The sequence below is a fragment of the Anas acuta genome, chromosome 27, assembly GCF_963932015.1.
Source record: "Anas acuta chromosome 27, bAnaAcu1.1, whole genome shotgun sequence".
In the NCBI taxonomy this organism is placed as follows: domain Eukaryota; kingdom Metazoa; phylum Chordata; class Aves; order Anseriformes; family Anatidae; genus Anas; species Anas acuta.
In genome coordinates, this window is record NC_089005.1 from 4,035,524 (window position 1) to 4,059,636 (window position 24,113).

The window sequence follows — 24,113 nt, forward strand, 5'->3', positions numbered from 1 at the left end:
AGGTGGCGCGGGGCGCTCGTGCGCATGCGCCGCCACCGGGGAGGGGAGGGGGGAGAGGCGAACGCTATTGGCCCAGCCCCGGCGGCGCATGCGCGCTGCCGCCTCCCCTCGGCCGGCCGGGCCCCCTTCGGCCGCCCGCCGCCATCTTGTGAGGACCCCCGGGCTTCCTGGGCGCGGCGGGGCCGGCGGCGCTCGGGGCTGCCGTGAGGCGCTGAGGGGGCCGGCTGCGGGCCTGAAGAGCCGGGGCTGGCCGGCGGAGGAGGAGGAGGAGCCGGCATGGAGGATGAAATGCCCAAAACCCTGTGAGTGGGGAGGGGGCGCCGCCGCCGCCGCCCTTTTGTTCCCGGCTCGGAGGGGAGGGGGAGGCCCCGGGCGCTCTCCTCAGCTCCCCTCACGGCTCCTCCGCCACATCGAGGGGCCCGGCGGCTGCTCCCACCCTGGTTCGGGCCTCAGGGCAGCCGGCCCCGACCCCTCAGGGCCCAGCCGTGCCCCTCGCCCCATTCCCTTGGGGCCTCAGCCCTTCGCAGCCCCCCTTCCCCTTCCTCTCCTCAGCAGCTCCGAGCATCGGTCAGCGAGGAGGCAGCCCCGGCCTGGAAGGTGCTCAGCCAGCAGCGAGGTGCTCAGGAGCTTAAGGAAAAAAACCCAAATCGGCTCCTGGCCAAGTGCCCTTAAAGCACGCTGTGAGCCTCTTGGTTCCCGGGGAGCTGCTTGTAGCTGGGGGGCAGCTCCTCGCCTTGCTAAGCACCCTAAATAGTTTTTTTTTTAATCACAAGGAGATTTTGCTGGTGGTGTTTGTGCAGCTGACGCCCGTCACTGTCAGTTGGGCTTTTGGTCGGCTGCTGCTCCTGCAGCTGGCTGGGTTTGAAAGGTGTTTGGTGCAGACAGAGGGGTGGGCTTCCCCCCTTCCCCTGGCAGTTTTACCTGGAGAGGTTTCCCTTAATTAACCTGGGATTTGGTAAAATCACGGGCTCCCCAGCCTTCCTGTTCCATCAGTGTACCAGCTACCACCGTGAGCTTTGTTTCACGTTGGCGGGATGAATGAGGAGGGAGAGAGGCTCTTGCCAAGCTGAGGGGAAAGTTTCACCCTTGGACAACGGCCGCAGCTATCCTGAGGGCTGCTACATGGCTTGGCTGAGTACCTGGAGGAAAACAAGGCTCTTACGTGACTTAGGCCAGCTCCTCAGCTCCGGGCTTTCCTCAGTGGTAAACCTGTGTTTGCCTCCACGTGTCCTGGTTCGCGCATCCAAACTATTCTTAGCATCTACAAACACGGGTCAGACACAGGCATGCCGGTGTGGTTATTTAGAGCAATGTTTTCCCCCCTCCATCCCCGTAAAGTTGTTGCCTGCGGTGGTCTCGGCGGCTCACAGCTCGTGCTGGAGGGAGGGAATTGCCTGTGGTGGAGCACGTGCGGCGTGGTGCACAACCACGGGCGGCTTTTGGAGCTGCAGAGCTCCCCGTTGGGCGACGTGATGGGAGCTACGTTCCCCTGACCCGCTTTGAGCAGCGTCCCTGCATCGGGCAGAGGGTTTGTTGTGGGGTTTGCAGCTTGGGTTGAGAGCGAGCAGCTTGAGGGAAGGAAACGCTGCTGAATTCCAGCTCAGGTCTGAAGTGGGTGCTAAATATTTGCTTGCACCAGGATTTCTGGAGGTAGTGCTACAGAAATCCCATCTGGATGTGGGTTTTGCTGCTGCCTTGCAGAGTTTTGGTGCGTTGTGAGGCAAGGAAGCAGCCGGGTATCCACAGACGTGTTTTTTTAGTTCCCTTAGCATATTTAAGCAGTTTTTCTGGAACAGTTTCCAGATGCTGTTGGAAATAAGGCCTTGTTCTTGCGATCTCCCTGTAACGTGTTCCTTGAAGGGAGAGCCTTGATGTGCTGGTGAACGTTGGGAGCTGTTGTTGCTTGTGTAAATGATTTCCTGGAGAAGGGGCTCCCTTCACGTGGCCGCTCACCGTCCTCAAAAGTCGCTCTCCAACGGCAGAGATGATGAATCTGAAGAGCAGTTACAAGGCAGACAGTGTTTTTGGACTTGGCAGAGAGCTCTTGTTTGTACTTTACGTGCTTCTTGAGTTCGTGTACCTGATTTACTCTGTGCACCTAAAAAGATCAGGAAGTGCTAACAGTTCAGCAGTGCTTTTCAAGAAGACACGTGGTGATCTACACACCCTGAGTCGTGTGTAGGGTGCCCTGGATCCTTCATCTGCAGAGAAAAGCAGCGCCTGGCTCGCTCCTGAGAATCCAATTAGCAGAAAACGGGAGTAAGGGGATGCAGGAGATGATGAGCCTCTCACTCCAAAGATCTCTGCTCCAGGTGGAGCATCACCCAGCTCACTTCTTGGAAAATTCATGCAGGGCAGTGTCCGGGTGTGTGCTGCACAGAAGCAGGTCAATATCTAGTGTGTAGTCACACAGATCGTGTATAATCAGCATGCATGTATGTTGCTGCACTTTATGGAAACGTTTTGAATGGTCTGGAGAGATTCATGGGACTCTCAGGGATCTTTTATCGAAATCCCACGTTTTCCAGCCAAATCTAACCTGCAGGCAGGGAGTGCCTAATACAAGGTCTGGTTATCAAAGTGAAAATCCAGCGTTGGCACAAAGGTCGGGGTGCAGACACCGTGTCTGGAAACTTGCAGTGATAAGTAAACTGTTCATAAACCCGGGAAGTCATGTGAGAGGGTCGTTGCTCAGTGCCTGGGCTTATTTATTAATCCTAATTGCGATAATATTTAAGGAGAGAAGAAACCCTGCTCGTTATCAAGCACAGGGTTCATTGTCCTAAGGACTGTGCACTTAACCCTCCTCTGGCTAAGGAAAAGTCAGCAGAAGTGCAGGAAGACCTCGCCTCGTGCCTCGAAGAGCTGATGCTGCTGAAGTTTGGGGCATGTACCTGCTTAAAGTGGAGTGCAGCTCTGGCTCGTCCCTGAAATAGTTGCTCCCCTCGAGGTTTGCTGGCAGGGTTTGGGCCACGGTGTGGCTGAGGCCGTGGTTGGCCACACGGCGTTCCTCTGGGGGAAGGTGCTGCTGAGGTTTCTGCCTGCTTCTCCGCCTGCTTGTTTAAAAAATCCCGTGATTTGGGATTAAAAAAATAAAAATCATCCCTGTGGATTTACATGTTTTGTTGCAGAGAATGCAGAAGTGTTGTAAAAATCCCAAAGCAAGGTGAGGGGGTGAATTTGTACTCCGTAAGGCTGATCCTTTCAAATGAAGGAAGATGAGGGAGTGCCCTCACTTAGCAGTCACCCTTGGTTGTTTCAGGGCTTTCAGAAGTCTTTTTTTAAAAGGAGCTGCCTAAATATTGTGTAAAACACTCGCTGAACACCAGAGTTAGCTATTAGGGTGGCTGGGGAAGTGGTGCTTACTGAATGATGGCTGCATGTGGTGGTTGTAACCATTTCTACACGTGGAAATGAGGTCGTTGGGTGCCCTTTTGGTGCTTTCTGCTTGGCTCTGAACCAGGGTAGCATTTTAGGACCGCAGACCTTTGGTGGGACCGAGGGCGGGGGCTATTGCTGCCTGCCCTAAGTGACCCATTTGTGCCTGTTGTTCCCTGACTCGCTGCATGCCTCATTTTCACGGGCCAGCCTGGTGGGGCTGGGTGTTAGAGGGACAACTTTCAGCAGTATTTGCTCTGTTACGTGACTTTTGTCCCCTGGTGTCCCAGTGGCCACGTTCCTACTGCTGCTTCAGATGCCAAATCTCTCTCTGGGGAGAGTCGGAGTTGGTGGTGCCCAGCACTGACCTGCCAAGGCTCTCGATGGCTCGTGTTTCAGGTTTTCTGCTTAAAATCCCTCTTCTCTGCCTCCGCCTGCTTTAGCACCTGCACTTCTAACCTTTTATTTGGTTCTGTAGATATGTGGGGAACCTGTCAAGAGATGTGACCGAAGCTCTCATCCTCCAGCTGTTCAGCCAGATTGGACCATGCAAAAACTGCAAAATGATCATGGATGTAAGAGCCTTCGCCTAATTATTTCTGTGCTCGTTAGAGCTGATGGCTTTGGGTCTTTGAGTATTTCAGAATTCTCCGAGAAATACAGTGTGACCACCTTAAGGGGATATAATAAAGGTGGAGGTCACAGTCGCGTAGTTTTGGCCCAATTTCTGGTATAATTTAAGGGGGGGGGGGTGCATTTTGAAAGGGACTGAGCAGGTTAATCCATGGAGATGTTCTGAATTAGGTTCAAAAAGTCCTTTTGGGCCATCCTTAAACCTTTTTACTTAAACCAAAACCTCCTGGAGCACTGTTCGTGTTTGGATCAGATGAGTTAGATGTTCAGATTTAATAAGTAAGGAGCTGAGAATAATAGCGAGGCTACAGCTTGAAGAGGTTTTGATCAGAAATCTTTTTTTTTTTCTTTTCTACCAGACAGCTGGAAACGATCCCTATTGTTTCGTGGAGTTCTACGAGCATCGCCACGCGGCTGCAGCGCTCGCTGCTATGAATGGCCGGAAGATAATGGGTAAGGTAAGCTGTCATGTCTACAGGGTGAGTTGGAGCTGGAAAACACAGGCTGTACCTCAGATTGTGGGGGAGAAACCCCACGCGAGGCCAGGCGGATGCACTGCAGGCGTTAGGCACTTGGTTTGAACGGCAGCCTCAGCGTGGCTGACCAGAAAAGCCTTTTTGGCTGTTGTAGGAAGAATTCAGAGTCAAATGGGAATGTAGGATTGGGGAAGGCTCAGGGACAGGAGGCATAAAGAATATTTTAACTGCACTGGCCTTACCAGGAAAACATCCCTTTCTCCTCATGCCTGAAAAAAAACACGCCCACCCAGCCAAAATATTTAGGCAAGGCACGCTCACCTGCTGTGCTTTTAGCTAGCAGGATGCAGTTTAGAAGAACAAGCCCTCCCCCCCAAAAAAAAACACCTTCAGCTTAATCTTTCCCCTGAATCTTGCACATCTGTAGCATCAGAATTAAATGCTGGTGGTGTCTGTGCTCAGTGGTGATTGCTGTGGTCTAACCCGGACAATTGATGTTTGCAGGAGGTGAAAGTGAACTGGGCAACAACCCCCAGCAGCCAGAAGAAAGATACGAGCAGTAAGTGTCGCTTAAACCTTGAGTTGCTGCCTGATTTGTAGCAGTAGCTTTTAAACATAAGCAGTAAGCATCGTGCGGTTCTGTGCAGTAATGTTTTGATCGTAATCCTAAGATATTATTTAATGTGTTTGTGTTAATGAACTTAAGAACAAATCTAATCTTTGTCATCAGGTAGTACCGTTGTCAACACACTGCGTTCACAAGGTAATTGTATCTTCTTAAACATAAAATGAAATCTCTCGAGGGTATCTAACCACCTGGAGCTGTGTGTGGGGTTTTTGTTCATCATTATTTCATTTTTTTTTATGGAGAGACTTCCCTTTCATTTCCCTGTGGCATCAGAAAGCAGCTTAGTGTTCACTGTTTCATTCTGGTGCTGGTGTTCAGGTGTTTCATAGGATTGCAACTGTGAAATTAAAAAGAAAGAAATATATGTATGTGTAAAACAAAAAAATAATTTAAATAATTCAAAAAAACACCTTTTCCTCTGCTATTGAGGCAGAATATTTGGCTCATTTTAAGGCTGTAGTATGCACTGCTTCAGACAGACTCCTTGAGAGTGTGTAGACTTCTTCCCAAATGGGGCTTCTTCATTACCCACTCGTGGCAATTGTAGCTAGTGTGCTTTTCTCAGCAAGCTTTGAATTCCTGGAGCCAAGTGGGGTTAAACTCCATCAGCATCCCAGCAGCCTTGAAAGTTTCTTACCTGCTGCAGTACAAATAAAGTACAAAAGTCTGTGTGTTGCTAAGATGGTGTGTGATGGATTGTTTGGTCGTAGTGGCAGAACTCAGATGCAGGATTTTTGTTTCTCTTTGGTGTGTGTTTCTAACGGATCTGATACAAATTGAAGGGATTACTCTTTCCGTTCTGTTGCCTTCAGTCTTAGTTCACTTGCACATGGATTCACACACATTGAATTCACGTGGATTCACATGGTGTAATGGCTGGGCAACCAAAACTCGGGGCTTTTGAGAACTCAAATTCTTTAACAGCAAACTGTTGCAATGCAAGGTATTTTTTTGATTTGTTCTTCGCAACCTACGGTGTTAATTTGGACGTCTAGCTAGGTTCAAAGTATGTCCTGCTCTAGAATGACTGTTACCTGCGTTTCTTGAAACTGTGAGATGTTTCAGTCGATGAGATTTTATATAGTTTATGATCTCGTAACGTATCGAAACTTAACATTAGTGAACCAAGAGAGAGATTTTCTTGTAGTGTGGCACATTAAGTAAATAGCTTGAGACCTTTTATGGTAAATAGACTGGTCTTAAAAGCAGTTTGTAAAAACAAAATGTAAATGCCATATGTCACACTAGTATACTTAAAGTTACTGGCTGTGTAGTGCTACCAAGCAGTGAAACTGTTACAAGCAGTAGCAAATTCTGTTTCATAGTGAACTCTAGCATTCATGTAGTGTTTAAGACCTGGAAATCCATGCTATATGAGAGTGCTGTACTCTGTGTGTGTACATGTCTGTGTATGTGTGTTCAGGGGTTTTCTTCAAACTCTAAGCTCTTTTTTTTTCTCTTTCCCCAAAAGACCATTTCCATGTCTTTGTTGGAGACCTCAGTCCAGAAATCACAACTGAAGATATTAAAGCAGCTTTCGCGCCATTTGGAAGAATATCGTAAGTAACTTTAGAGGGTAAATAAACTAAAAGTTCTCTCTCCTAAATGGAGGCAGCCTCATGTTTCAGTAAGTAAAAAATGAGAGTTGACAGAGTGCAGGAATATACATTCATCTGTTCATACAGCAACTCGAGTCTGAAAGGTTGGGTGTTAAGCAGGATGTGTAAAGAGATTTCTTTAGAGTAGCTCATTCTGCTTTCCTAGAACAGTTGCACACGACTTGCTTTGGTTTCATACTCCTTGCATTGTTTGGCAAAGCAACAGTGGAAAAAAAAAAAGAGATATAAACGTGGGGTTAAGCATTTAACTTGCCCTCTCAGCAACCACACAAGCATCACGCTTTATAGTTTGTGACAGTCCGTTTGCATGTTCACGTCTCGTGAAGCTTTGGATTTTTTGTTAGCCGTGGCGTGCAGGCCACCAGTAGCATCCGTTTTTTTGGCAGTTCAAAGTCCCACTCCCCCAAAATAAAAACCTTTCCAGCGCAAGGCTCCCTGTGGCACCTGAAGGCTGCAGCTCGAGCGGCCTCAAAGTGTTCGGCGCTGTGTCAGCCTGTAGGGCTTGGCCGAGTTGCACTCATCAGTTGTGCAGGGCGATGGTGTAACAAGCGAACGTGGTGCAAACGGGGAATTGTGGCCGCAGGTCTCCGCCTGCTGGTTTGTTGTATGCAGGGTGTAGCAGTAAGGAGCACTTCGTTCATTCCATCCTCCAAATGTAAACCATTAATTTTCCTTGTAGTGTTGTCTGTACTGGACATTGAAGTTTCTTGATGGTGATGTAAGAGAACGTAGAGTGCTTTGGAGTGTTGTGTAGTGAAGCATTTAATTGAAGTAAGTTTGTTTTTTTGTTTTTTTTTGTTTTTCCCTCAGAGTCCAGTGTATTACTCTTTTAATGCCAGCTTGATTTCCTTTTATGATAAGGTGTAAAAAAAAAAAAAAAAGTGATCTGAATGTCGCTTGCTTCAGAGAACTGTAAAGCTTGACTCCATCTCCTGTCATCTAGGCAATGTAGAGGGTCAGACTCTTAAGGAGAGTCAATTTATCCTCACGGCCAAATGTGCTCTGGATGGAAGGCGTGAGGGACTCTGAAGTAGATCCAAACTGGCACTTTGCTGCTGGAATGAGAACGCAAGGCAGGGAGCAGTAGCTGGCTGCGCTGGTGTGAATGTGGTGGAGCTACAAACAACTTTGCCCCAACCTATTCAGCAGTGGGGTTTTGGAGTGGCTCTCAGCAGATATTCTTCTTTACCAAATACTCCCCAAACAAAACCCCTCCTGAGCAAGGGGCAAAAAGTTAACTTCTGATTATCCCCTGGGGGAGCAGAAATGATAGCGAACATTGCTCCACGATCCCTATTCCCCTTTGTTCCAGGAGAGCTTTTTGGATGCAGAGCTGCTGCCGTGTAGGAGCAGGGCTGCTGACCGGGCTCTGCAGAGCATGAGGTTTCTCTTCCCTAGCGTGGTGGTGGCAGGGAAGGGTGAGCAGCGCTCTTTTTTGTGTCCCTCAGCACACCACTGTGAAGCCAACAAATTGAAAGCTGCAGTTTGCCCTGGCTTAAACTGCCGGTCCAAAACAAGTATAGTAGTTAAAAAGTGTCCCCATTTTAACTCCTAAACTCTTGTTCCCCCAGAGGGTCAAATAAAGCAGAAGGGACCTTCATTTTCTACTGATTTAAATTTAACCTGAAGGAATAAATATTGCTACTGTCTCTTAAACAGTCGAATTAAGTTACTTGACTTGACTTGTTCCTCATCAGTGACTAGTTTCTGGAAATGTGGTGCTAATGGAATATTTCCTGATTATTTTTTTAAAAACATTGTTTTTGTTGGTGTTAAACTGAGCTTTTTTTCATGAAACCAAGGTTGAACTACTGCATGATTAGCACATAAGAAATTTTGGTAATTCTTTGCATCTGAACTTTTTAATCACTGTAAAAGCACACTTTCATTGTGGTTTCCTTTTATGCTTGCTGTACGCATGTTTTCACTTGTTCTCAAGTCTTATTTTCAAAGTTTTCAGTTGAGGGTAAGTAGAGATGAGTTTTTCCCCCCCCTCCCTCTTTAGGCTATTCGGAGCAAACCGATCTAAAAGTACCCGAGTGGCTCTTCTCAGGCAATTTGTAACAAACTACCCAAATTCAGATCTAACCCAGGAAGGGAAATAAATAATTTTATTTTTATTATTTTATTTATTTATTATTAAAAAAAATGGGAGGGGGGAGGTATTACAAACAAAAAATAAAGAAATAATGTTTCTAGCATTGGAAGAGGTATTTTCCTCGGGCCTTAACGATGGTGTCAGTGCTGTGGGCTTACGTGTACCAGAATAAGCTGATGATACACCATTTGCAGTTAATGTAAGGCTTAAAAGAAATAAATTAGTGTAACGAACCTTCTCTTCATTGTGACTTTTCTCGCCAGTCTTGGAATGCTAAATGTTGTGCACATGTTACGCTAGTTTCTCTGACCCGTATAATTTTATACAGCCGTAAGTTACATTGCATGACTTTCTGACTGGTTTTCTGTTTTTGTTTCTGTTCTTTACTGCCTGTATGTGTGGGGCAAAGGAGGGGAGGAGAGGGTGGCCTGTAGGCGAGAGCATCTCAGCCCTTGGCTAACTCGTACGCAAATTGCCTGAGAAACACTGTAGAATGACGTTCCACGAGTGGGGTTTAGCTCTTGTAGCTGGGTTCTCTTTTTAACTCAATCTCAAATAATAGGGCTCTGGTTATTTTGCAGAGTGTCTCTGAAGAATGGACAGAATTGCCATGGCTAACTACAAGCTACAGTTCACAGTGGACAAACGTTGTAGTTTTCTTATTTACTTTTCTAAATTTTATTTTTCTTTTTGCTTTTTTATATCTTGTAGTTTCCAATCAGTCCTGTATGATTGCTGTTGTACAAATGCAGTTTAAATTATTTGTAATATGTAGTTTAAAACATAAATGTTTCGGTGTTTTATTTTCTTCAATAATTTCTGAAAATGTCAATCTCTCAAAATTTACAGCTGCCCACAGTCCAAAAAGGGGGTAACGAATTGACCTGAGAAAATTAAAGAATTCAGTTAACAGGCGACGTATGCCTTTTAATTCCTATCTTTTTTCATTTTTTCTATTTAATATTTTGAATGAGTAGGTAGAATGTGTTGGCAAATAGCGAGTTTAAAAATTGCATGGTTAAAGAGAGCCATTCAGCTAATGTTAGTCAGCTACGTGGCTTAAGTGATTCTTTTGAATAGCTGCTTTGACCATGCTTTGTGTCTTAACAGTATGTAAAAGCATTTGGAAGCGGGAGCCAACTGTCGTAAAGTACATACGTTTGTTAGAGAAGCTATTGATTTGCATGTTTACAAAATTAAGTTTAATTTTGCTACTACCTGGCAAAGCATTAGTAAAGTTCTGTTTAGAAAAGAAGCCATTTGCTTTGACTGTGTTGCTGGTGCAATAAACAGTTGACTTTAGTAGAGGTGAAACGTGAGAATAAGCTGTACATGTGACTCAAGTTGTCATTTGAGCGAGGTTGGCTTCGCAAGGTGCTAAACTGCCTCTTGTTTCTGCTTTTTAAGGGATGCGCGTGTGGTTAAGGACATGGCAACGGGAAAATCCAAAGGCTATGGCTTCGTTTCCTTCTTCAATAAATGGGTAAGATGCGGCACGGTCTAGAGCACCTCTGAAAAGTGGGCGGTGGTTTTCAGCAGCTGCTCCAGGGAATGAGTATTTTTGGTCCCCAGCTCACCCTGTTTTCAGTTTCCCCTCCTGTTGAGGGGCAAATGATTTTGTCTGTTTGGCAAAGTGCTTTAGTATGGCTTCAGTGATTCAGCCTTGATGGCGAGTGACATCAAAATGAGTGAGGTACAGGAATGACAAAGAGAACATCTCTGGTATATCAGGTGGGATGACCTCGGTGTCTTCTTGGAAAGAATTAGGGCAAAGTGTTAAATGCTGTTTGTTGGCAATGAGTTAATAGCAAAAGTTCTGGGCTGCCTGAGGTTAAGGCGATCTGCTTGGAAGACTGCCAGCTGAGCTGAAGGTTTTGGTACTTGTTTTGGTGAAGAAACCTTGCTAAAATGTCAGCTGGATGGGGTGTGACTTCAGAAACCAGAGGTCCTGCTGTAGGCAGCCTTTGATGTGCTCCGTGAAGCCTAACAGCGCCCCTTCTCCTCCCTAAAACCCCTTCTTTGAAGGTTTCTTTTGGCAAACTGCAGGTGTCAGGCAGGGGAGAGGTGTGTGGTGACTTCACTCCTGTGCCTGTATCTCAAAAGGCAGAAATGTCAAGAATGTTTTTCTTTTTCCCCTCCCTCTCTCGTGGGCAGGATGCAGAGAATGCTATTCAGCAGATGGGTGGCCAGTGGCTCGGTGGAAGGCAAATCAGAACAAACTGGGCAACAAGGAAACCTCCGGCTCCAAAGAGTACCTACGAATGTGAGTGTGTTCAGCTGGGCCTTCTGCAAACCTCCACCACACACGTGGGGAGGAAGCGAAAACTGTGAAATCCATGCAGTTGGAGATGGGGGGAGAAGGGAAAGTGGGTACTCAAAAAGCAAAAACTCTTGAACGCTTTCAGAACTCCTGAATAAATCAAGCGATGGTGATTGTGTTAATGTTGCCACTAGGGGGATCCATCAAGCTTCTGCACACTTAGATTGGGAGCTGTCTCTGTCAGCACAACTGAGATGACTGTGTTGGTTGGTTTTTTTTTAGCTTTGCTCCCTCATTTTTATGGCTTCCTGCTGTGGTAGAGAGCAGATGGGACTGCATTAAAGCATTTCCATGGGAGAGATTTTAAATGAGGTGTACTGGACCTATTAGATAGGCCTGAAATGTGAATTTAATTTCACAGCAGTGTCCCTGTCCCGAGCAGCCTGTCCCACATGGGAGCTGTTGCCAGAAGTCACGTACTGGGGACCAAACTTTCCTTCTGCCCCGTGCCACCCTTTGTTTTCAGGGTGTTGGCGAGTTGTGCCCAGTGTCTTGTGCCTAGGAGTAAACACTCCAGTGCTTAAGAAGAACTTGTTGCCCTGTGTTTTATAGAGCAAAGGTCTGGAGGCTGTGTCTGTCTGAGATGTTAATTCACCACTCTGTGGTTCAGATAGACGGCCAGACATACCCAAGTGAAAGTGCTGACCTTGGTAAATATTTGTCACGAGCTCTGGCGGCCTGGCTCCTTCCTGAAGGCCTGCTGGGATCAGAGTTGTTGCATAACGCGTGTGCGATCGGCTGAAAAACTGTCTAAAAAATCTCTTGCAGCAAACACCAAACAGCTGTCTTACGACGATGTGGTCAATCAGTCCAGCCCGAGCAATTGCACTGTGTACTGCGGGGGTGTGACTTCGGGACTGACAGGTATCATGTCTCCGAAACACGGCGTCCCGTTGTGTGACACCAAGTGACGCTGCCGTCACCTCATTCTGATGCTCTGCTTCTTGTTGCTTCAGAACAGCTAATGCGCCAGACCTTCTCTCCGTTCGGGCAGATAATGGAAATCCGAGTCTTCCCCGATAAAGGATACTCCTTCGTGCGGTAAGGCTGTGAAGAGCTTCGTGAAAATTAAGGGTTCTCTGACTGCAGCCTGGTCTGAAGAGTGAGTGAGGGCTTGGAGAGCTGCTGGCACGAGCAGAAGAAAAAAAACTTAACTCAGTCTAAATAACCTCGGCTATAAACAACCCGGTGTGCTTGTAGCCACATCTGCCTGAGATGCATCTGGCAGAAGACTCCTGCTTTCTGACTTAGGGTGATTCTGCTGGCAAGGGTTGTTGGGAAGACCCAGCCTTAGTCCCGTGACTACCAGTGCTGATATTCAAATCTGAGACTGGTTTATGCTGCTCTGCCCTTCCCTAGCAGTGCTGCAGTAGCCTTAACCATAACAGATCCCCAACTATTTCAGTTTCAGTGACACTTCTGGGAGCATCCTCATCTCTTAGTTGACAAGGCTCCAAATAATAAATAGTTATTGACTTGCTCTCCGTGCTGTTAAATTTTTTAACTTATTTACTGAGTGATAATGGAACGAGTTACAACACTGAGACAGGAAAACCGACCTTAGCCTGGCAGTCCTTCTGCTTTGGGGGTGATGAAAAAAGGTCTCTGCAGCCAGCCTGCTCTTCTAGCAGAACCTAAACCCGTGCTGCTGTCTGTGGGGCTCTCTCGGGGTTACTTCCAGATGTTGCTCACCAAATTGTTCATGTTGGTACAATTTCTCTGTCAACAGGTTTAATTCTCACGAGAGCGCTGCACACGCCATCGTTTCTGTCAACGGAACAACTATAGAAGGGCACGTGGTGAAGTGCTACTGGGGCAAGGAAACACCAGACATGATCAGTCCAGTCCAGCAGGTCAGAACCCTCTTTATCAAAGATAAAGGCTTTAAAAAAAACTGTTAAATGGCCTTTGTGCTTGCTAGTTTGATGATGCAGCATGTGTGATTTATGTTATCACTTATTTCATTAGTGAGTATTTCTCTGAAGCACAGTCAGGGATTTAAAATCCTTTGGAAGATGTGGAATCTTGTTACGTAAAAAATCACGATGCAAAATTTTGAAGAAAACTTGCAGAAGGCTGTCCACATGTGGCGTATCTTTGCCGTGAAGGTAAATGTCGGTGCCCTTGCTCTTTTCTGGATCTCTGCAGAAAGGCTCTGCTCTTTGAGGAGACAACTGCCTTGTTTATGGGTGAAACTTGAGCAATTAAATGTTTGTGCGCCGAAGGAATCTACTAAATATCTGCGTTTCCATTTCTGAATTATTTTAGCAAGCAGACCTACAAGTTTCCAAGTGAAGGCAGATGGGGCAGGCGGGATGAGTCGTGAGGCTGTAAATCGCAGCGCTCCTGGGCACTGCATAATACGAGGCTGTTTGTGCTTGCAGAATCAAATCGGCTACCCGCAGGCGTACGGGCAGTGGGGCCAGTGGTACGGCAACGCGCAGATCGGTCAGTACATGCCCAACGGCTGGCAGGTCCCGGCGTACGGGATGTACGGGCAGGCGTGGAACCAGCAGGGCTTCAAGTGAGTACTGGGAGTTTCCTACGGGGGAGCGTGTGCTCTCTTCTCCTTCGGAGAGCAGCATGGGGATTTCTGTTTTCCAGCCAAGGCGTTTTCAAAGTGGTTCTTGAGCTTGGATGGGAGTTAAATTGTGTTCTTGCCAAACAGGGAATGTGCTGTGGGTGTGAAATCCTCCAGCAGCTCTAGGGGCTGGGGAGCCCCAACAGTTTCCCACTGTAATGGGGCTGAGCGTTCGGGGGTGAAACTCCTTTCCATCCCCTTCCGTAGAAGCACCAGTGCCTGATAGCCCTGGAAAATCTGGATCAGGTGCCAAGGTGTGCTCGTTGTGGGCTTGAGTAGATCAGGAAATGATGTGCAGATCCCGGATGGCAACACTCAGGGCTCACACGGGCACATCCAGTCTTCCTCTGAGTCCAAACCTCACCTAACGTTCTGATTTCCTCCCCTACAGCCAGACGCAGTCTTCGGCAGCATGGATGGGGGCGAACTACGGAGTTCAGCCACCGCAGGGGCAGAACGGGAGCGTGATCACCAACCAAACTGGATACCGCATGGCAGGCTTCGAAACGCAGTGAGAAAAGGACTCTGAAGCCGAAGGCTGCTGGGCTCGAGGCTGCGAGGAGTGCTGCAAAGCCTTTTGTTTACCGCAAAGAATTACCAGATCAAGTCAGTGCAAGTGTCAGATACAGTGTATTTATTTAAGAGAGAGAGAGAGAAAAAAAAAAGCGTTTTTAATCATGAAATTGTCATCCACATTGTTTAAAAAAAAAAAAAAAAAGAGAAAAAAATCACAAAAAACGAGATGCTGGATGTCTGCCAACTTTTGCCTTCTTTTCCTCCTTTCTATATGTGTTTCTTAAGATCCACGTTTGAAACACAGCAAATGCAGGGACTACTGCCACTTAAAATTGGGGCAGGAAATTGCACAATTGTCAAACTTTTTTTCCTTGGAAGTAGCGTGCAGTTTTAGTTTGCATTCCGAATGGTTTAAAAGTGTATTATAAAAGCCGTTGTACAAAAAGAAAAGCCAAAAGCGTGTGAATTCTGGGGACGGCTCTGTCTCCAGCCTTTGCACAAGTCTGTTTTAAAAGAGCCTCTTGTATAAAGCGTCCATCTCTCCGCTTTTGTTACACCGGGTTTTCCACTCTAAGTTATTCGTTTACATCGTTTTGTACCGAAGCGTTTTCTCAGAGTTGTCTTTTTGCCTTACGACCGTGACCGAAGCTCTCACCCCGCGGGGGGACGCGCGACGCTCGCTGCTGAATCGGCTCCCGACCCCTCCGAGGGACCGAACGTCGTGTGCGTTGTGTTCCCCGCGAGCAGGTGCCTACAGCAACCCCCACCGGGCTCGCGCGAGAGGATTTTTAATCTTCTGGTGGAAAAATCCCTTTTGCGATGTGTACCGGGACACCGAAAACCCTGTTCCAACTCTTACTAAAATGTGATGAATACCTACGAACCAGCTTGTTTTTTTTTTTTTTTTATCTTATCGATTTCTACATTTACATGTACTGATTATGTAAAATATTTTAGCAAATTAATATTTTGCACAAACGTTAGCAAACTTTGTATGTTTCCTTATTTAAAGGTAGGATGCAGAGTCCTTGATTTATGCATAATTTTTTTTTTTTTTTTGCATGTGGATATCAAATATACACTTTGGTAGTCTTTGAATACAACCTCATCTTCTCTTGTTTTTAATAACTTAAAAAAACACCAAATACACCAAAAAAAAGCTTCCAGGTGGCTGCAGGAATGTCTCGTGCTGAGGAAGCCGCTGTGATGTCAGCTGGGCGAAGCGTTTTGTGAGGTTCGGAAGCCAAACCACATTTTTCTGTCCTACCTCTTAACCAGCCTTCAAAAAAAAAGAAAAGAAAAATGAAAAAAAAGGGGAAAAAAGGAAAAAAAAAGAACAAAAAAAGGCAAACCTGAAGCTTGGTGTGTGCTCTTATTTATTTCCCTCTATTACTGCTCCCGGCGGGCTCTTCCTGCGGGAGGACCTGCCGCTCGGGTCACTTTTTGGGTGGGAAAGCGCCGAAATCGCCCTTTTTCACCCCATTATTAAAGGGCTGCCCGCTCGGTGCGCACTGCGCCTGCGCGCTGCGGCGCAGCTGGAACTACATCTCCCGGCGCCCCCCGCGGCGCGTCACGTGGGCGCGGCGGGCCAATAGGAGCGCGGCGGCGGGCGGGCCGGCGCCATGGCGGAGGCGGGGGGGCGCTGAGCGGCCTCGCGGCGGGCCCGGGCTGGAGCGGGGGGCGCGCGCCCAGGTAACCGAGGGGAGGGGGGGGGCGGGCGAGCGGCCGCGGGGCAGGAAGTGACGTCAGAGGGGCGGGTGGAGCGGCGGGGAGGGCCGCCGGGCTCCCCCCCCCCCCCCTCCCCTCCCTCACGGCGGGGGGCGACGTCATCGCCGTGACGTCACCGCGCGGCCTCCGGAGGGGAGGGGCTGGGGGGGGGGAGCAGCCCCTGAGGGGAGGGGAGGGGGCGCCTGGCCTGCACCAGGGCCTCCCAGTGCAAACCAGTGCAAACCAGTGCCTCCCCCAGTGCCCCCCAGTACTTCCCAGTCTCCCCCAGTTCCATACAGCCTCTCCCAGTGCCTCCCAGTTTCCCCCAGTGTCTCCCAGTGCCCCTAATCTCCCCCAGTACCTCCCAGTCTCCCCCAGTTCCACACAGCCTCCCCCAGTACTTCCCAGTCTCCCCCAGTGTCCCCAGTCTCCTCCAGTGCTTCCCAGTCTCCCGCAGTGCCCCCCAGTACTTCCCAGTCTCCCCCAGTTCCACACAGCCTCCCCCAGTGCCTCCCAGTGCTTCCCAGTCCCCCCCAGTGCCCCTAATCTCCCCCAGTACCTCCCAGTCTCCCCCAGTTCCACACAGCCTCCCCCAGTACTTCCCAGTCTCCCCCAGTGCCCCCAGTCTTATCCAGTGCTTCCCAGTCTCCCGCAGTGCCCCCCAGTACTTCCCAGTCTCCCCCAGTTCCACACAGCCTCCCCAGTGCCTCCCAGTTTCCCCCAGTGCCCTCCAGTTCCCCCCAGCCTCCCCAGTGCCCCCCCAGCCTCTCCCAGTTCCATTCAGCCTCCCCCAGTTCCCCCCAGTCTCCCCCAGTGCCTCCCCAGTGCCCCCCAGCCTGGTGCCCCCTGTCCGGTTTTGGGGTCTGCTGAGGACGGAGTCACCATCCCAAATGATTTCCCTACATTTTTGGGGTCTGGTGGCTTCAGAATCGCCCCCCCTGATGCTTTCTGTCCTCTTTTGGGGTTTGGTGAGGACAGAGTCGCTATCCCAAATGGCTCCTGCCCACTTTTGGGGTCTGCAGAGGACGGAGCCACCCCCCCAACCGATTCCTCTCCTCTTTTGGGACCCGCTGAGCCCACCCCATTTTCCGAGGGCCCTGTAGGTGTCACCAGCACCCCACATCCCCCACGTCCCTCCCGTGACTTCCCCTCCCCGTTTCTCTCATCCCCTCGCAGGTTTTTCCCCCTCCAGCGGGATGGAGCCGGCTCCGGCGAGGCCGAAGGCCCCGTCCTTCCTCTCGGACCTGGGCAAGGCGACGCTACGGGGGATCCGCAAATGTCCCCGCTGCGGAACCTACAACGGCACGCGGGGGCTGAGCTGCAAGAACAAGACCTGCGGCGCCGTCTTCCGCTACGGCACCCGCAAGCAGCCCGGCGTCGACGCCGTCAAGCTCATCACGGGCTCCGAAGCTCAGCTTTACTCCGTGCGCCAACGGGACCGGGGGCCGGATCACCGGGGTTTCGTAGAGCTCGGGGTCCCGGAGGCGGCCGTGCAGCCGGTGGTCGGCCCCGCGGCGCCGCGGTTGGGCGCGGGGCGCTGCCACGTGCCGGCCTGCCTGCAGGCGGCCGCTCAAGGCGTGGTGGAGAAGCAGTGCCAGCACGTCAAGCTGGCCCTGAGCTGCCAAACGGAAGCCACGCCGCTGGCCCTAAAAAGCTCCGTCCTCAATTCGGTGCAGGCTTCCCCCGAAACCAAGCAAACCCTCTGGCAGCTGGCCGCCGAGCCCACGGGGCCGCTGGTGCAGCGCGTCACCAAGAGCGTCCTGGTGGTGAAGTGCGAGGCCAGCCAGAGGCACAGCCTGGGCTACCTGCACGCCTCCTTCGGCCACAAGGTGAGCGCCAAGGCGCTGGCCGAGCACCGCTTCGTCTGCTCCTGCCAAACCCCAAAACCCGGCAAGGGGGGCGCCGGGGGGAAGGAGGAGGCGGCGGCGGCGCCGGCAGCACCGCGCTGCGTTCACTTCTTCGCCTGCATCTGCGCCTTCGCCAGCGACGAGAGCCTGGCACAGGAATTCGCCGATTTCCTCGCCTGTGATGCCGGAGGTGGGTGGGGGAACCACGGGGGGTTTAGGGTTTGGGGTGGTGTCGGGCATCGGGCACACTCGTTGCTGTTTCGGGGAAAAGGGAGCATCGTGACCGCTCCCCGTCGGTGCTTTGTTAGCTGGTGCTTCGTTAGCCGGCACCTCGGTTGCTGCGGTTGCTGCAAAAAACCCTACAAGGAATGGGTTTGCTGAAAAAAAGACCTACAAGCAATGAGTTTGCTTCAAAAAACCCTACAAGTAATGGGTTTGCTGCAAAAATCTCTACAAGCAACCGGTTTGCTGCAAAAAAACCTACAAGTAACGGGTTTGCTGTAAAAAGCCCTACAAGCAACAGGTTTTTTGAAAAAAACACCTACAAGTAACAGGTCTACTACAAAAAAAACCCACAGGCAATGGGTTTGCTGCAAAAAAAACCCTCAAGCAACAGGTTTGTTTTTGCAAAGAACCCTACAAGCAATGGGTTTGCTTCAAAAAACCCTACAAGCAACAGGTTTGCTGCAAAAAGCTGTACAAGCAACATTTTTTTTTGCAAAAAAAACATACAAGCAATGAGTTTGCTCCAAAAATCCTACAAGCACCGGGTTTGCTGCAGAAGAGGTGTCCTGAAGCAGCTGGGGAGTGGTTTCGAGCCCTGCCTGGGGATCAGACCCTAAAAATATGTGTGTGAGGTGGAAATCGTGCCCCAGGCGTGGCTGTGCCCTCCTCAAAAAGCTCTGCCTGGGGCTGGGGAAGGTTTTTGGGGTCCCTCTGGGGAGCCAGGCCACCGCTCCTGGGTTTGGTTCTGTTGCTTGTAGGGGTACGAACCTCCTGGGTTTGGTTCTGTTTTTTTTTGTTTTTTGTTTTTTTTTACAAGCAGCAGCTCAGGACGTGCCGACCTCAATCACATTGGCTTTGGGGAGCGTCCCCTGCCTGGAGAACGACCCCAACCCCAAACATTTGGGTCCTGGCCCTGCTTCTCCTTCCCCAGCCCTTGTGGGGTCAGCCCTGCAGGGCTGCTTGGGACCACGATTACGGGACCGTGGGGTGGGTTTGAGCCCCCGGGGGGTGGATTTGAGCCCCCAGGATCACTCCAGCCCATGATGGTGAAGAATTGAGATGATTTTAAGTCCCAATTTCCTCTCCCCTAGGTCTGAAAGGCGTCGCCGTCCCCCCGCTGCTGTGCGGCCCCGAAGCCTCCGCCCTGCAGGCCGGGGAGGCCGCCGCCAAGCCCAAGAAGAGGAAAAAGGACCCGGCGTGCGGTGAGCACAGGGGCTGGAGGAGCTGAAGGCTGGAAGGGGGTGCAAAGGGTTTTTGGGGGCCATGGGGCCGCGGCCTCGCTGCCCCCTAACCCTTGGTGTTGCCCCCCAGGGCCGCAGGCGAGCGGCCCGCTGCTGGCTCAGGACCCGGCGAGCCTGAGGAGAGGCAGCACGAAGAAACCGCCCGTGGCCTCCTCGCTGAAAAGGCAAGGTGAGCCCCGGCCCTCGTTAAAAAAAAAAGGAGAAAATTCGGGAGGTGGAAAATAACCGGGGCCCTGCTCGCCCGGCACGGGGCAGGGGAGCTGCCCCGAAATCTGTTCGGCGCCGAGGGACGGTGCTGAGCTGCTCCTCGGTGGATTTATTCGTGCAGGGAGATTTGGGAAGGTGGCGTGAGGCAGGGATGGGGCTGGCGTGGGCATCACAGCGATGAAATCCTCGTGTGAAGGGGAAAAGAGGGGAATTGGGGCAGGTAAACCCATCTGCATGGGTTTGCTGGCTGGCCAGAGCCAAAAGGGTTTGTACAGCATCGTTTGAACCTATTTTTTTAACCTCTCAGGTGTAGTTTTTGCCCAGAAAGTGATTCTTTCCCCCCTGCTTTGTTGCCCTTTTTTTGCTGGGTCGGATTTGCTCTGTTGCTGCCCTCCTTGAGCAGGTGGGCCCCGAAACAGGAGCGAGCATCAACCCCTCTGCCTGATGCCGGGGAGCTTTTTGGACCTCCCAGGACCCTCCAAACCCTGCTCCTGGGGAAGCTGCTCCCCCACGACACCGTGGTGCCCACCCCCTAGCTCTTACTGACCCCAGCCCCTTGATTTTTTTTACCTTTATCTATTTTTTTTTGAAGCAGGACGCTGCTTTTAAGCTAACCCTTGTGTTTCTGAGCCCCCGGGACGCCCGATAGAGCGGTGCCCGCTCAGAAAGGTTTCACTCTGGTTCTTGTCCTCCTGTCTGCTGCCTTTCTGTGTTCTGCTTAACAGAGCCCGTGGCGCCGGCGCCGCCGGGGAACCAGTGAAGGTAAAACGGGAAAAAAAACGAGGAGCTCCCGTGGGGCCGGCCCACACCGCGCTGGGGGGGCCATGGTTCTTTGTTCCTGCCCGTTTCCTTGCTCCTCACGCGTGTGTGACGTTGGGGGACTCTGATTCCCTTCTCTTTTTTCTCTCCTAGGCTGTAACCAGCTGCTGGACGAGGCGCAGGTCACCCTGTCCTTCCAAGACTGGCTGGCCAGCGTCACTGAGCGCATCCACCAGACCATGCATTACCAGTTCGAAGGTAAATCAGGCTTCAGGAACCACTGCCCCCGAGCCCCTGGGGCCAGCAGCGTTGTTTCCAGCGCCCTCTTTAAGCAGCCGAGCTCCCGGCAGCATTAAATAACTTTAGCCCAAAGGGAGGCACGTGCTCTGCTCAGCTCAGAGCCGAGCGTTATTTTTGCCCTGGGAAGTTTCTGTTTGGCTTTGGTTCCTTCCCCGAGCGCGGCGTTAAGCTCAGCAGGAGCTCGCTGCTGCTCCTTGTGCTCGGGGAAGGGAGAAACTCCCTTCGAGGTTATTTATGCGTGAAGAAACTGCCCGGAGCCGAGCCGGAGAGGTGAGGTGAGGTAAGGCGAGGTGCCTCACGTGGCACCGAAGAAATGTTGGGGATCCTCCCTTGCCAGTCCCGAGCCTGCTGCTGCTCTCAGCCCCCCCGGTGCCCCCAGGGCTGGGCTCTGCGTGGTGTGGGGTGAGCTGAGCCCTGTGCACGGGCGGCTGCAGGCAGCAGCTCGCATCTGGGAGCCCAGAGGAGCAGAAGTCAGCGGCGTCGCTTCCTGCGTGGCGCTTCCTAAAGCTCTCAGCTGCTGTGCTGGAAGCCAGCTGGGCTCTCCCCAAGCACAAAAACACCCGAAGGAAGGGGTTTTCTCTTTCCAAGCAGCGTAAGAACGCCCCGAGTTGGTCCCAGCAGGCAACCACACGCCGCTCTGGGGCAGCTGTTAAGTGCAGGGCTCCTGCAAGGCCTCTGGCCTCCAGCAAGCTGCTGCTGCTGAGCTCCCCTCGCTCACTTCAACCCCTTTAGGCTGCCCCCGCAGCTTAGGGATTGCATTGACCACAAACCCTACAGGGCAGCTGCTGTGCCCCTGCTGCCCCTCTGCAGACTGGAGCCCCCCAGAGGGGCTGGAAGCAGCTGGCAGAGAGCACCAGGGGTGCTCAGAGCGCAGCCTTTCTGGAGGCAGCACGGAGATTTCTGCTGGGAGGGAGGTGGCAGGACCAGGCTCTGCCCAGACGCAGGGCGGGAGGCCAAGGATGCAAACTGAAACACGAGAAAACGTAGGAAAACATAAGGAAACGCTTCCCTGGTGGGCAGACCCTGGCACGGCTCTCGCAGCCAGCTTGGAGGGCTCCGGTGGTGGAAATCCTAAACCCTGAGCAGGGAACAGAGGTGAACAACCCCGGCTCCCTCCCCGGCTCGCTGCCTCTCGGCCGCTAACCCCTGCCCTCGTGTTTGTGACCGCGCAGGCAAGCCCGAGCCCCTGGTCTTCCACATCCCCCAGGCGTTCTTCGATGCGCTGCAGCAGAGGATTTCCAGCGGGAGCGCCAAGAAGAGGCTGCCCAACTCCACCACAGGTACGACGGGGACTTGCTCACGCAGAGGGAGCTCTTTGTGTTCCTGCTGAGGGAGGAAGAAGCAAGCAGCAGGAGCTTTGCTACCCCTCTCTTTTTTCTAGCAGCTTTTTTTTTTTTGGAAGGAGCCCCACAGGGGTGTGAAGCAGCCCTAGGGCAGAGGACACAGGCTGAGCAAGACCTGAGGTATTAGAGCTGCAGGAATGAATGCAGCAGGCACAGCTCGAGGCAGCGGGCCAGGCAGGATTTACTTCATTAAAGCAGTTATTATCGTGCTCGTAATGGACCAGAAGAGTCCACGAGCAAGTGCAGAGCAGCGTGGTTGGGGGCTGTCTCTGAGGCAGGGCAGCCAAAGAGAAAGAAAAAATGAAGTTGCAGCACCAGCCCCATCCTGCAGCTTCCCCCCAGCATTTCGGGGCAGCCCTAACTCCACTTTCCTCCTCCCCAGCCACTCCTAGTTCCGTTTTCCTCCCCCCCAGCCACCCCTAACTCTGTTTTCCTTCCCCCCAACCTCCCCTAGCTCAGTTTTCCTCCCCCTCAGTCTCCCCTAAGCACATTTTCCTCCTCCCCAGCCACCCTTAATTCCCTTTTCCTCACCCCCAGCCCCCCCTAACTCCATTTTCTTTCCCCAGCCTTCGTCCGCAAAGACGCCCTTCCCCTGGGGACCTTCTCCAAGTACACGTGGCACATCACCAACATCCTGCAGGTGAAGCAGATCTTTGACACGCCCGAGGTAAGGGGGGACGGAAGGCGCTCCCCGCACCACGCTGCCGCGCGGTAGCCAAGCTCCTTACCTGGGTGCTCCCGTGCTTGCCGGCAGCTGCCGCTGGAGATCACGCGCAGCTTCATCCAGAACCGGGACGGGACCTACGAGCTCTTCAAGTGCCCCAAGGTGGAGGTGGAGAGCATCGCCGAGACCTACGGGCGCCTGGAGAAGCAGCCGGCCATCCGGCCGCTGGAGCTCAAAACCTTCCTCAAAGTGGGTGAGTGGGCAGGGGGCGGCGCGGCCCCGCGCACAAAGAAACCCCCCAGGTGCTGAGGAATCCCCCCCCCCAGGGCACCCCTACAGGGGGAAAACCCCATGAGGAAGAGAGGGGCTCCCTCTGTAGCTGGGGGGCTCCCCCCAAACCTCCACACGGGGGGAGTTCCCTCAATAAAGGGTCCCTGCACACCCCAAAAAAGCACTTAGGTACAAGATGAGGTTTTTCTCCAGCCCCTGTTCCCAACAGAGCCCCCCTTGACAGCCACCTCTGCCTGAAATTGAACACCCACAACAAGTCACACATCCCTCAACCCAAAAAAAACTCATCTAGAAGCCCCCCTGCAAGGACAGCACCCCAAAACCCATCCAGCCTTCCCCTGGGACCACAAGGCGAGATCCCAGGCCCCCCTCCTCACCCTCTTCTCCCCCCCAGGGAACACCTCTCCCACCCAGAAGGAGCCCACCCCCTTCATCATCGAGTGGATCCCCAACATCCTACCTCACTCCCGCATCGGCGAGCTGCGCATCAAGTTCGAGTACGGCCACCACGGCAGCCGCCAGCCCCCTGCCTTCTCCGAGCAGCAGGCGCCGGCGCTGGAGCCAGCGCTGGAGCTCGCCCCGCTCGCCACCATCACCTTCCCCTGAGCCCCTGGGCCACCGGGGCCACCAGGCGGGCAGAGGTTGGCCTGGAAGAGACAAAAAAACAGCAGGGAAGGGCTGGTTACCTGCTCGCCCTCCAGCAAGCAGCTGCAAAAAGGAGAAGTCCCGCTCGCCGGGTGCACGCTGCTCCTCGCTGCACCCAGGAATGGCAGGTGGGGGGCTCGAGGGGGGCTGCACCCCAAATATAGGGGTGGCCACACCCAGGGGGGAACCCCCAGCCAAGCATCACTGCTGCCCTGGGGAGCCCCGGCTTCAGTTGGGGTGAGCTGGGGGATTTGGGGCTGAGCAGGGGGCTGGGGGGTGCTTGGGGTTCCCCCACCTGAGTGCAGCACGGGCTAAAAATGCAGAGTTTGTGCTGCTGGGACGCTCCAGCCTCTCCTGGGGACAGGAGGAGACCGGGGTCCTCGCCCCAACCCCGCAGGGAGAAGAGCTCTGGGAGCCAAGCACAGTGCTCTGGCAGCCCCCAGATTGTAGGGGGCTCCCACCCCCATCCCCGTGCCCCCCTCTTTGCCAAAACCTCACAGGCTTGCACCGATCAGGCTGGCACCGCTCACCCTGCTGCAGGACATAGGAAAAAAAAATAAGGAAATAAAGCACCCATCTCAGGCAGTTCTGAGTTTCTTCTGGCTGCCCCTTGCTGTGTAGGCACAACCCCGTGC

General features: G+C 52.1%; 2 protein-coding genes across 7 annotated transcripts; both read left to right on the forward strand.

The window, feature by feature from the left end:
* Positions 1–78: 78 nt before the first annotated feature.
* On the forward strand, positions 79–15,132 carry TIA1 (TIA1 cytotoxic granule associated RNA binding protein). 6 transcript variants are annotated; one of them, XM_068662446.1, is made up of 13 exons: positions 95–302; positions 3,857–3,953; positions 4,371–4,469; positions 4,992–5,046; positions 5,218–5,250; positions 6,587–6,674; positions 10,240–10,315; positions 10,987–11,095; positions 11,921–12,016; positions 12,109–12,193; positions 12,882–13,005; positions 13,537–13,676; positions 14,125–15,132. In XM_068662446.1, exons 1-13 carry the CDS (start codon positions 277–279, stop codon positions 14,246–14,248), a joined length of 1,152 nt encoding a protein of 383 aa, XP_068518547.1. In that variant the 5' UTR covers positions 95–276; the 3' UTR covers positions 14,249–15,132. The 6 variants fall into 6 exon arrangements, with proteins under 6 accessions (XP_068518552.1, XP_068518547.1, XP_068518548.1 ...); XM_068662448.1 differs by lacking the exon at positions 95–302 and adding an exon at positions 3,759–3,777; XM_068662447.1 differs by lacking the exon at positions 5,218–5,250 and having other exon boundaries at positions 96–302.
* A 679-nt stretch (positions 15,133–15,811) lies between these two features.
* Positions 15,812–24,063, forward strand: C27H2orf42 (chromosome 27 C2orf42 homolog). Its single transcript, XM_068662444.1, has 9 exons — positions 15,812–15,941; positions 17,133–17,993; positions 19,120–19,230; positions 19,340–19,438; positions 20,389–20,493; positions 21,708–21,815; positions 22,445–22,545; positions 22,633–22,795; positions 23,228–24,063. Exons 2-9 carry the CDS (start codon positions 17,153–17,155, stop codon positions 23,437–23,439), a joined length of 1,740 nt encoding a protein of 579 aa, XP_068518545.1. The 5' UTR covers positions 15,812–15,941; positions 17,133–17,152; the 3' UTR covers positions 23,440–24,063.
* Positions 24,064–24,113: the final 50 nt, after the last annotated feature.